Genomic DNA, 11,946 nt, shown 5'->3' on the forward strand with positions numbered 1-11,946 from the left:
GAATTAATTTTAATGATTTACTAAAAAAACAATAAAAAAAAAGTTGTTAAAAATATCTACTCAATTGAGTGTAAAAATCAACTGTTAAATTCAGGAGAAACTAAAAATCTTTTTTTTTTACATTAGTGTTTTATGTAGCAACATGTTCCCAAAAAATTTGGAATATTAGAGCCGCCTGTTAGTAACATACACAAATAATTTTTGATTATGATTTAAGATTTGGCAACTGTTTGTCGCTTTCGCCGATTAATAAAGTTGGCAATTTAAATCGAAAAAAAGTGGCAACAGACACAAAAAAAACACATCATGGTAAAATTAATACCTTCTCAGCTTCACATCGCAGCTAAAAAATTAATTAGGTTTTCATAATACTGGAGGTAAAAATAATCTATTTCAATAGGAATAATCATAACTTTATATATATCAAATTATCAATAGAAAATTAGTCAGAAATCGCTAAACTTACAAACAATAATAAAAGAACAGTTTATCGAAAAACAATTATTAAAGGAACATTTTTTGAAATTTTCTTTCTGTCGTATCATTAAACTAAAAATTGGTTTCCCATTAGAAACAATTTTAAATTTTCAATAGTTTCTAAGAAAATTAGTGTGTTATCCTTAATCAATTACTCTGTATAAATTGAATGAAAAAGTTCAGAAGTAACTTCGATTGAGAATCGCAAGTTAATAATTAAGTGTTATATGTTTTTTTTATAACACATCAATAATAAAAATTATACATATAATTAATTATTTTTTTAGCTTAGAAGGTATTAATTTTACCAAAATATGTTTTTTTTTTATGTCTATTGCCACTTTTTCTCAGCTCTCACTGTACCAATTTCGTATTGTTGAAAGAAATTGCACACTGGGGTACCTCAAAGAAAAAATCTAAAAATTCTGAAATAAAATAAATAGTCTAATGATAGGCTATTAATACTATGTAATAATAGTCGTAATTTTAAACTATAGCGAATTGAAAAACGGTAATTCTTTTTCTTATGTTACCATTTTTAATTTTGGGGATTTCAGTCGCTTGAAATATTCTTTATAAATATAGAACAATACATATAAATAAAATAACGTGATATTATATAATAAATTTAAATTATTTACAGATTAAGGCTCTATTATTATTATTATTATTTATTCATTTGATAGATTACTTACCCTGTCATTTATAATTCCAAAAATGAAGCAAAGTATAAATAATTGAATAACAAAAACTAAAAATGGTGAAATAACTTTAACAGTCTGAACAGAATTAACCATTCCGCCATTAATAAAGTGCTAATGAAATACAAATAAATATATTTTTGTCTATGTTAGAGGAGAATCAGGTAATGATGTGCAGCATTATATCTTAGCAGAACCATATATATCTAAAAAATATATATGGTAAAGACCACAAAAACATATAATAACAACATATCCATTACAAAGCATAAAAATGATCGGCAAGCAAATCTAAATAACCTACAAAAATTTCAAATTCCTATTATCAATATTTTTTGGGATTTAATCTAAAAGGCTAAATCAACAAAACCGATTAAAAATTTTTCATTATTTTTTTACACGTATTTACTTTTGATTTATTTTTAGCTACAATACGAAACTGAGAAGGTATTCATTTTACTATAATGTGTTTCTTTTTGTCTGTTACTATTTCTCAGCTCTCACTGGATCGATTTTGATGAACAATATGTCAAATTATCACAAATCGTATCTAGTTGAAGACATTACCCTTAAAAATTGAAAAAAATTCCCTCGTATACAAAAACTAACATTTTTAACTTAATTTTTGAAAATGTTCTGTAAATACTACATCCTTTAAACATATATCAAATGTAAACTTATGTCATGTACTATAAAATGAAAAAAAATTACATTTACGGGGGGAAATTTTCAAATCGGTAAATTTTGTCATTTTTTTCACTTTCTTTTCTTAAAACTAGCATATATTTTTTAAAAATTAACAAAACAACTTATTTTTTTTTCATTGAAACCTTAAATATTTTTTTTTCAATCAATGTTATTTTTTTGAAAATCTAACACTTAACCTGCTCACAGGGGGGGATTTAAAATATCAAATTTTTTACAAAAACTAGTTTTTTCAACTTAACTTTTGAAAATGTTCCAGAAATACTACATCCTTTAAACATATATCAAATAAAAGCTTATGTCATGTACTATAAAATGAAAAAAAAAAATTATCTCGACACCTTATCTTCTATGTGCAAACGGTTGTAGTTACAAAAATGCTATTTTTGTGTTAAAATTTTCGATTTTAAACTTCAATTTTAAATTGCTATAACTTTTTGAATAATTTATGTATCAACACAAAATTTTTTTCTAAATACATTGTATATTTTTTTTATTTGACATATATTCATTTATACAGGGGGTGTTTAAAATTTACATAACATACGTATAAAAAATAGAACTTTTGAAAATGATGCGGAAATATTGCGTCATTTAAATATGTGTCAAATTAAATCTAACAATAAATACTGTAAGTTAATAAAAAAAATTTATTTTTTGATTTTTTAAAGTTGAAAAAGTAACTTTAAAAATTTAATTAGCTAAAATTACTATTTTATCAATCAATGTAAGTGACGATCTGTTGCCGCATAAGTAACACTTATGTCTTTCACGCTATGGGTACGAGGCTCGAATCCACCTGTAGCAACTTTTTATATTTTGCATCTTTTTAAGTTTTCAAATCATTTGATTTTTATCTTATTTAGATTCATTAACATCAATAAATATCAAGCATCCTATCACTGTAGTCTTCCCTAATGAGAAGAAATTTGTTATTCATGTTAATATTACTTTACTATGTGTTTTTTTTTTGTGACTGCGATCTGTTTTTCAACCCTCAATTAACCTAATTTTTTCAACGATATGTCAAATATTTACAATTCGTATTTAGTTGAAGATATTACCCTCAAAAATTGAAAAAAAATCCCTTAATTAAATGAAAAGTAGCTTAAACAGCTGTATTCATACAAACAATTAAAATCATTCAATAATAACATTTTTAAAATATTTATTGTCGAATTAGATTAATTTTTTATTAATTAAAAATTAGATTAAACTACAAAAGAATATAATTTTACTCTGTAATTTATTAATTTTTTAACTCTATTATATTGTGTATAACTTAGATCTTTTTAACAACTTTTTTTTTATTGGTTTTTTAGGTTAAAGTAAATCATTAAAATTAATTCAGTTCTGCATATTACAATTGTAGAATCTTTTTAAACATCATAAGTTAATTATAATTGATTTTTATGATTTATATTTATGTGATTTATTACGATAAAAATGCAAAAAAAAAAAGTAGAGCTTTTCTGATAAATTTACTGTAAATAGTAATTATAATATTTGCTGAATGCATATTAATCTCAACAATTTTATTTTTTTTAGAATTAAACACTATCTACAGATTTGTATCGATGAGTTCCTAATGATAATGATTTTAATCACTGTCAGATTAAATCTATACTGGACCCAACTATGCTACGTTCTCACTGTGCCACGACCCTATTGTGCTAGTTTTTTTTATATCCATGTAAAACGGCGTTGTCAAAGAGGTATATAAATATTATTTCTCATAAAAAAATTGTATTGATCCATACATTTTTCAAAAAGTTATACCATTTTATAGTTAAAGATGTAAAATATAAAAAAAATAATATACGGTGGAAATGGTTATATTTTCACCTTGATGACAAAATAAAGTCCGAAATTTTTTTTTTTCATAATAAAGTATATTGCATAAGCTTTAATATGAGGTATATATAAATGTGTCAGTATTTTTATAATTTTTATGATTATTGTTTTAAATTTCATAAAATTATTAAATGCTTACTAAATTATTTGTTTCATTGAAAATNAAATGCTTACTAAATTATTTGTTTCATTGAAAGATGTTTTTTGTACTTAAAACTGCCATAACTTTTTCAAAAATGAACAAATAAAAATAATATTTTTTTGTATTGAAACCTTAGATATTTGCCTTTCATTTGATATAATGTTTTTTGAAAATCTAACACTTAATCTGCTTANTTTTAGTAAAAATTACAAATTTTTTACTTTGATAGCCGACTTTTAAAACAGATTAATTATAGAAAGGTTTTTTTTTTAAATTATGTATTAAATTTTAAGAAATTCAGATTAATGTGGTTTAAAATAGGGAGGACGTTTTAGAATATTTAGTTAGAATATTTACATTGAAATTTTATAAAATAATATANCTAGTTTTTTCAACTTAACTTTTGAAAATGTTCCAGAAATACTACATCCTTTAAACATGTAGCGAGGTGTAATATATAGAAGTAATAAACACTTTTAAGATTTAATGACAACTATACTATATTACAACGAACTAACAAATAACAGCGAGAGACGAACTGTATTACAACGAACTAATAAATAACAGCGAGAGACGAAGCACGTGTAAGACAGAATGCGTAAGTGATTGACTGATCGACTGACTGACTGGAGCTAAATTATTTGTTTCATTGAAAATAGGATAATTTTTTAGTAAAAATTACAAATTTTTTACTTTGATAGCCGATTTTTAAAACAGATTAATTATAGAAAGGTTTTTTTTTTAAATTATGTATTACATTTTAAGAAATTCAGATTAATGTGGTTTAAAATAGGGAGGACGTTTTAGAATATTTAGTTAGAATATTTACAGAAATTGAGTTAAAAACAATTTTCTGACATGCGTTACTGGTTTCTTTCATCAAAACCTTGCTGTGCAATGGTTTTCAGTTGATTTTTGCTAAAAAAATATACCAAAAATAATCTTATTGCCTCTACTTTACTCTGTTAAAACTTCATTTAATCATTGTTTAAAAAAAAAGGTATAGCAATGTAGAATATTATTTTTAAAATGTCGTTTTTTATGATAGCGGGTTTTTTTTAATTTAAAAATTGAGGGATTTTTCCTTTAATTATATGACAATTAAAGTAATTACAACAGATATTATATTTAAGCTTGGCATGAAAAATAATGAACTCAGATTAAATAAAATTTAATTTACATTAATATGAGCGCAATTTCTATAGTTTTCCTATGTATTTATTAAAAAAGTTACTATTTCTTACCAACATTCCAGTATATGAAAAAAGTATCAAAGAAGTAGATATTACTACAATTTGGAGCAAAATTAATCGTCCAAATAAGTTATAAAATTGTTCCATCTTTCTAAAAAAAATTCCAAAATATTAATACCACTTACATATTCATTATAAATATAATATCTTTCATTTATATGAACTATTTATTTATTATAATTTATTATTGATCGTTTATGCTAATACACAAACAATTACAGATTATAAGTTGCGACAATCCAAAGCCAAATAAAATATCGCAAATATTACCATAACTATAATATACGCAGTATTCACTCATTAGTAAATATCTTAATACAAATTTTGAATTTGTTAGATATTATTCAATGTTCAGTCAAGATTTTATACAAATATTCCGCTTAAATCGTTTATAAATTGGGGATAGTTCCCAATATTTAGGTACGAAGAATTTGTAAACAGTAATGGTTTTACGCATAGGGGCGTGATGCTCGGGCCTGGGGCGACAAAATGTTTGAAATGTCAAAATTTTAGAGGCGAAAAAAGTAAAGACAATTAATTTCAATAATTTGTTCAGATTAGTTTTTACAAAAAATTGTCTATAGATGATATTAAAATTCAATTCATTTATTTACTTCTTAATTTTTGGGTAAGATGGTAATTTTTTAATAGATCAATTATAGTCTATATTGAGTAATGTTCTTTACTTTCTATTCCTTTAGTGAATTTAATAATAAATTCACGTAAAATTACAAAATCTGAATGACTTCTTAATTTGTTTTTAGTGTGAAATAAAAATTCCGTAAATTTGCATGTATTGAATATCATTTTGATATTTATTCAAAAGTGTCAGAACATTTTTTGTTCATAAAAATAATTTTCCATGAGAAATATATCCTATCTTATTCAATATTTGAATCATCAAAATAATTGGTAAAAAATTGAAATTTTTAAATAAATATCGACAAAAAAAATTCATTCGATAATCCAATAATGCAAAAATGTTCAATTACATCTACAAATTTCAATTATTTCCGAAAATCCAAGAGCAAGAATTTCGAAATTTGTTTAAATTTATGTAAGCTGATTTATATTAAAGTGGTTTATTTATAATTAGATTTATGTGCTTATTATAAGTACAAATAAAAATTTTTAAGAATTTTATTTACTATCGGAGTGTTTTATTTATGTGATCGTAATATCAATTACTTCAGAGAAGAGGGAGTATGTGCATTATCGAGACTTATAAGCAGTTTGGGTGAGTGAATTTCACATGTTTGCAGGAAACAAGAGCGCCGTACTTAACATGCACTGACGCGTTTAATATTGTTTTGTTTAGTGTATAGAACGAAACATCGCGCAAAGTCACATCGATCAGTTTATTTTTACAAATGTTCTTCTTGTGTACAAGTCTTGAATTATTTTATTATGTTTCTTAAAATTCAAAAAATAATTGGTTGATAACTTTATATTATATATTGGTTTTTATAACTTATGGTATTTTGATTTTATTTTTTAATTAAATATGAGTGGTTACTGAAAGAAATTTTGTGGTGCTGAAAATCGTAAAAGAAAATCAGAAGAATCTACGAAAATAAATAATTTACTTGAACAAGTTTCAAAAATATCTAGTTTCATGACAAGCTCAACTAAATCTTCTAATAATGACAAACAACCATCATGTTTAACGGTCGTACATATTTTGTAATGATTTCCAATAACTTTTTAGCTTCGATGCGAAGCGGAGAAGGTATTAATTTNTTTTAACTTTGATGCGAAGCTGAAAAGGTATTAATTTTACCAGGATGTGTTTTTTTGTGTCTGTTACCAACTTTTCTCAGCTTTGACAGAATCGATTTTGATGAACGATATGTCAAAAGATTACAAATCATATCTAGTTAAAAACTTTGTTCTCGAAAATTGAATAAAACTCTCGTTTTCCATAAAAGGGTAAAGTATCCGAAAAAATAATTACTTTTAAAATCGACAAACTTCGACATTTTCCATGATTTTTTTGATGAAAATAACCATAATTTTCCGAGAAATAAACAAATAAAAATCCTTTTTTTTTATAAATTCGTTAGATATATACCTTTTATTTGGTTCATTGTTTTTAAAAATTGGCGCAAAAAAACTTACGAATATATGTTTTGTGTTTAATTTTTGTCTTAGTGATATCACTAATAATATTATTGTGCCGCATCCTTTCAAGACGTCAGTGCCGGAACATATTTAGCTACCACAATACCGCCTTTATAAAATTTTTACATAAATATAAATATTTTTGAATTTTGTTTTGGCCAGGCCAGAGGAAAATTTAAAAAATATTGCCCTCGATCTCTCAATAAAATATACTCTCTCAAAACTATACTTATTACAAAATTATATTTCAAATAAAAAGTATAGTGTTTAGAATCTTTTACAAAAAAAAATCAGTCATAGATTTTGTGTAATCAAGTTATATTATTTAAAACTTAAATCATTTTTGTAAACAATTTTATTAACTATACAACGCTTAGTTTGAAACATATACGCAGTGCATTTAATACACAGAATAAACTTTGGATTACTTAAAATATTATTACATGACATAAGGTAAGTACAATTTAACCTATGTTTTCCAACCACAAACAATCTATCGCGTAATAAATCATTAAGATAAATAGTACATTTTTAAGGGATATTTAACATTATTTATTCAATGTTATTCAACTCCCCAGATACCATATTTATCCTTTCTACAATTTATCCCTTTTAAAAATTTATTAATCTTTTAATAATTTTTGCTAATTAATAACCTTACCCTTACATCATCCTTTTTCCTCTTTTTTTTATTTCTATTTTTGGTTAATAATATTAGACCCTGTTCAAAATATTTTTTGTAAATAATTTATGTATTTATTTAAATTATTAAACGGACCATATCCATTAATGACACAATGTCTAACTTAATCAGTTGTTTTTTAACGTATTGAAAGAAGATAAGTTTTTAAATATTTGATGTAACCAAATATTCAACTTAAAGGCTTTAAATTGTTGATACTGATAAATGCATAAAACTTACCTAATAACATTTTGAGTGTTGTAAATAATATTTTTCAAGTCGCATTTAACTTTCTCCTGAAATTCCTTAACATTGATACCTGTTAAAAATAACTTTATAGTAAAGAAATACAGGTTTTTATAAAATAATTTATCCAACTTATGAATATCAATATACGGTGTGATTTTTTTATCATAACTCAATCAATTACTTACAAAATAAATATAATTTTAAACATTTTATCTTTATTGATATCAATCAATAAATAACTCATTGTTAAGTGGTATTAAGTCAGAAAAATAACAATACATGCTATTGATCGATTCAATTATCATAAATTAATGATCTAATATATTGATATCCAACATTAAGTCACCTTTTTTCTGATGATAAACTTGTTATAGTGTCTGATGTATTGTTCACAAATTATTCGCGAGTAGTTTTTGTGTACCTGTAGATCAGCATTTTCATAAATTTTAATAAAATTTATCTCTTATATTTCACCTAGAATTTATAAACATAAAAATGTTTCTGCCTACGGTAATGTAGCAGTAAGTAAGCTATATAAATTGAACTAACGTATCTAACTAAATGCTATTTTTGTTTGAAAATTCTCGATATTATTATATTTTACATTTTTAATTTTATTATGCTATAACTTATTGAAAAATGTATGGATCAATACAATTTTTTCATGAGAAGTAGTATATATATACATCTTTCATTCGACATACTTTTTTTTAAAAATAACACCATTTCCCTTTATATATTTATATATTCATATATTACACTTATAAAACATAAAACTTGTAATCAGGATATATATATATGGAAATAGGAGATCATGTAGCTTTTGGAATAATCCACTAATTTTTAAAATTAAACACTATCTACAGATTTGCATCGAAGCGTCTTTTATGATAGTGATTTTAATCTCTCTCAGATATCATTATACGTGACCCAATTATGTCACATTACCGCTGTGTCGCGACCCCCCTGTGTTGGGGGTTTTTTATTCTAGTCCTTTCATAAAAGGTCTTATGAGATAGTGCTAAATGATGTACAAAATCGTGCATCCTTCTCGTGGTGTATATCGAGTAATGCCGACGGTTCTATCATTGTTCAATAGTTTTATAGATTTATAATATTCGATTTCGCTGATCAAAACCATTCTGAATATTTGTGACGAAATATATTACTATAGAATTCCAAAGTTAACTTGTGCACGTGTGATTCAAAACTTGCTCAGTTGGTTTCGTTTGATATGGGGTTTTGGGATTATGAGGTTATGATTGTGGGTGATTGTGTTGATTTCAAAATGTTAAGGGGTTTGATATTAAGGGTTTATCGTATATTACGGTTATTAGAAATCCTGGTCCGATAGGGGTTATTTCGGCCTCAGATTCGGATTCAGCGACCTTAAAAACATATAGTAAACATGATCAGACTCTCGAACCCGAAAATTGATTTTTTTTTTGTGTATGTAATAAATACTGTGTACCTGCGAATATCAATATCATATAAAACCAATTAGCTACCTAGATTTATAATCCCTTGTGTATTATACATGTATATTAACTCAAAAATTTGATACTTTAAATGTTTAAATCTAATAAACAAATAAAATTATACTAAAAATTTAAATGCCATCTACTATTAAATTCAAAATATGTGTTCCCATTTAAAAAAACAAAGTTGACATCCTTACCAGGCATAAGGGATGAACTTATAAAGTATTACATAGTTAATAATTCAAGAATAATGTGTTACTAAAGATAACCCCCCAAAAAAAAAAATGATTAAAATTATATTTATTCTGTAAGTAATTGAGTGGGTTATGATAAAAAACCACTCTGTATATATAAATTAAATATTTTACTAAAATAATTTGATTGTTTTTATACTAGTTACTTTGTCGTAATATATTTTCTTTGTACAATCCAACATTTTCAAAGCTATCGTTAATCACTTCTAATTGACCTGTTATTGATAAACATATTGATATTAAAATTATATCTGATATTACTTCAAATAAACAGCCCAAAAAACTATATAAAGTCTCGATTTAGTGAAAAATTGGAAAAAATGTATTATAGGTATCTGCTGAAACTAAAAAATACAAATTGTAAACATTTAAATGATAATTACTGTATGTACCATCATGGTTTTTTACAAATATGTAACTATTATTAAAAACATATCCACATGATGACCAAATTAGTAATAAAGAAAAAGTTAATATTGCAATCAAATAGGTAAATTTTATTGATATGTCTCGCCATATGTTCAGAATATTTTTATTATAATTTTCAATGGTTAAGAACTCAAGATTAGATATTTTTAAGATATCCCAAATAATTTTAGAATCTTTCATAATTAAACACATTCTGTAGATAGCAAAGAGCAAATTCTGTAATACAACAAGCTGTAATGTAAATTGAGTTATGTCATTTTTCCAGTGGTACAGTCCAAACAGAAGGAACGTCGATATTGCTGCAACGTAAATAATACCGAATTTCATCAGAAAACAAAAAAAATTAAGACTTTTTTCCGTTTTTGGATTTAGAATATAGTAGTAACCAAGAAATTTTCCCAATCGTATATTAAAAATCCAGTTTTCATATTTGTTTATTTCCATCATATTTTCTTTTCAGCTACAAAAAAATGTATAAAATAAAATGTACAATGAAAAATTAATAGTCATTTATTATATTACATTACCACTGCAAAGTTAATTTTCTTTTATTAAGCTACACCGTTGATAAGTAAAATCAAACACAGACTACCCTATAATAGCTATTATATCTAAAGCGCATATTTTAATATTTTAAGTGGGTGACATTAGTGCCACCTGGTTGTTAATGGTTGTATCTTATTTACTACAAAAATAAAACAATTTTTTAGATTATTATTTGAGAAAACTAAGATTATTTTTAGGGGTTCATTTTTTAGTTCAACAAGGTCAGTTTACCAATTTATAACGGGTTAGATTGGATTAACATTATCAAAAATAAATCTATTTGCGTCACTAATTACAATTTTGAAATTAAAATTAATTGAAATTAAAGAAAAACATAAAGGGCACTATTCAATTTCCTCCAGTAAATTCCTCCAATTAAACATATTTTCTATTGGAAAAAAATATGAATAAATTTTAATATTAAAGCATAAAATATAACTATTCAATAAATGAATGTTTAATAAACATCCAAAATAGCAACATATAGGATTTTTTAAATTACCAATTTAAATATACTTTTACTTTTGCCATAATTCCTTAAAGGAACTTGATATCAAAATTATAAAAAAAAACCCTGTATAAAGGAAAATTGTCCAATTTAAATAAAATGTATGTTAAATGAAAGAGGTATAATAAAGAGGTTATATGATGTATTTAGAAAAAAATTTTGTGTTGATACATAAATTATTCAAAAAGTTATAGCAATTTAAAATTGAAAGTTTAATATCGAAAATTTTAACACAAAAATAGCATTTTTTTAACTACAACCGTTTGCACATAGAAGATAAGGTGTCGGGATAATTTTTTTTTTTCATTTTATAGTACATGACATAAGCTTTTATTTGATATATGTTTGTGGCGGTCGAATATTCTAGAATGTCCGGCCGCCGCCGCCTCTAGAAGATTCGTCGCTCTACATAAGCGTGTGGCGGTCGAATGTCTAGAGAGTTCCGACGCCGCCTCTAGAAGATTCCTCTGACTATTTAAGGGCAAGATCGTCGCTCCAGTCAGTCAGTCGATCAGTCAATCACTTACGCATTCTGTCTTACACG

General features: G+C 24.8%; 1 protein-coding gene across 1 annotated transcript in view; it reads right to left on the reverse strand.

Annotated features, from left to right (window-relative positions):
* LOC126898032 (odorant receptor 46a-like) overlaps positions 1-10,935 on the reverse strand; it is an 18,463-nt gene extending 7,528 nt beyond the window's left edge. Inside the window, exons 1-6 of the mRNA XM_050671981.1 lie at positions 10,876-10,935; positions 10,275-10,808; positions 10,066-10,202; positions 8,176-8,254; positions 5,124-5,223; positions 1,173-1,292 (exon numbers count right to left, since the gene is read on the reverse strand). Of these exons, the coding sequence (XP_050527938.1) occupies positions 1,173-1,292; positions 5,124-5,223; positions 8,176-8,254; positions 10,066-10,202; positions 10,275-10,795 (957 nt within the window). The 5' untranslated portion in view covers positions 10,796-10,808; positions 10,876-10,935. The remainder of the gene's footprint in view (positions 1-1,172; positions 1,293-5,123; positions 5,224-8,175; positions 8,255-10,065; positions 10,203-10,274; positions 10,809-10,875) is intronic.
* Between the last annotated feature and the right edge of the window lie 1,011 nt (positions 10,936-11,946).

The sequence above is a fragment of the Daktulosphaira vitifoliae genome, unplaced genomic scaffold (genome assembly GCF_025091365.1).
Source record: "Daktulosphaira vitifoliae isolate Bord-2020 unplaced genomic scaffold, ASM2509136v1 Scaffold_2, whole genome shotgun sequence".
NCBI lineage: Eukaryota > Metazoa > Arthropoda > Insecta > Hemiptera > Phylloxeridae > Daktulosphaira > Daktulosphaira vitifoliae.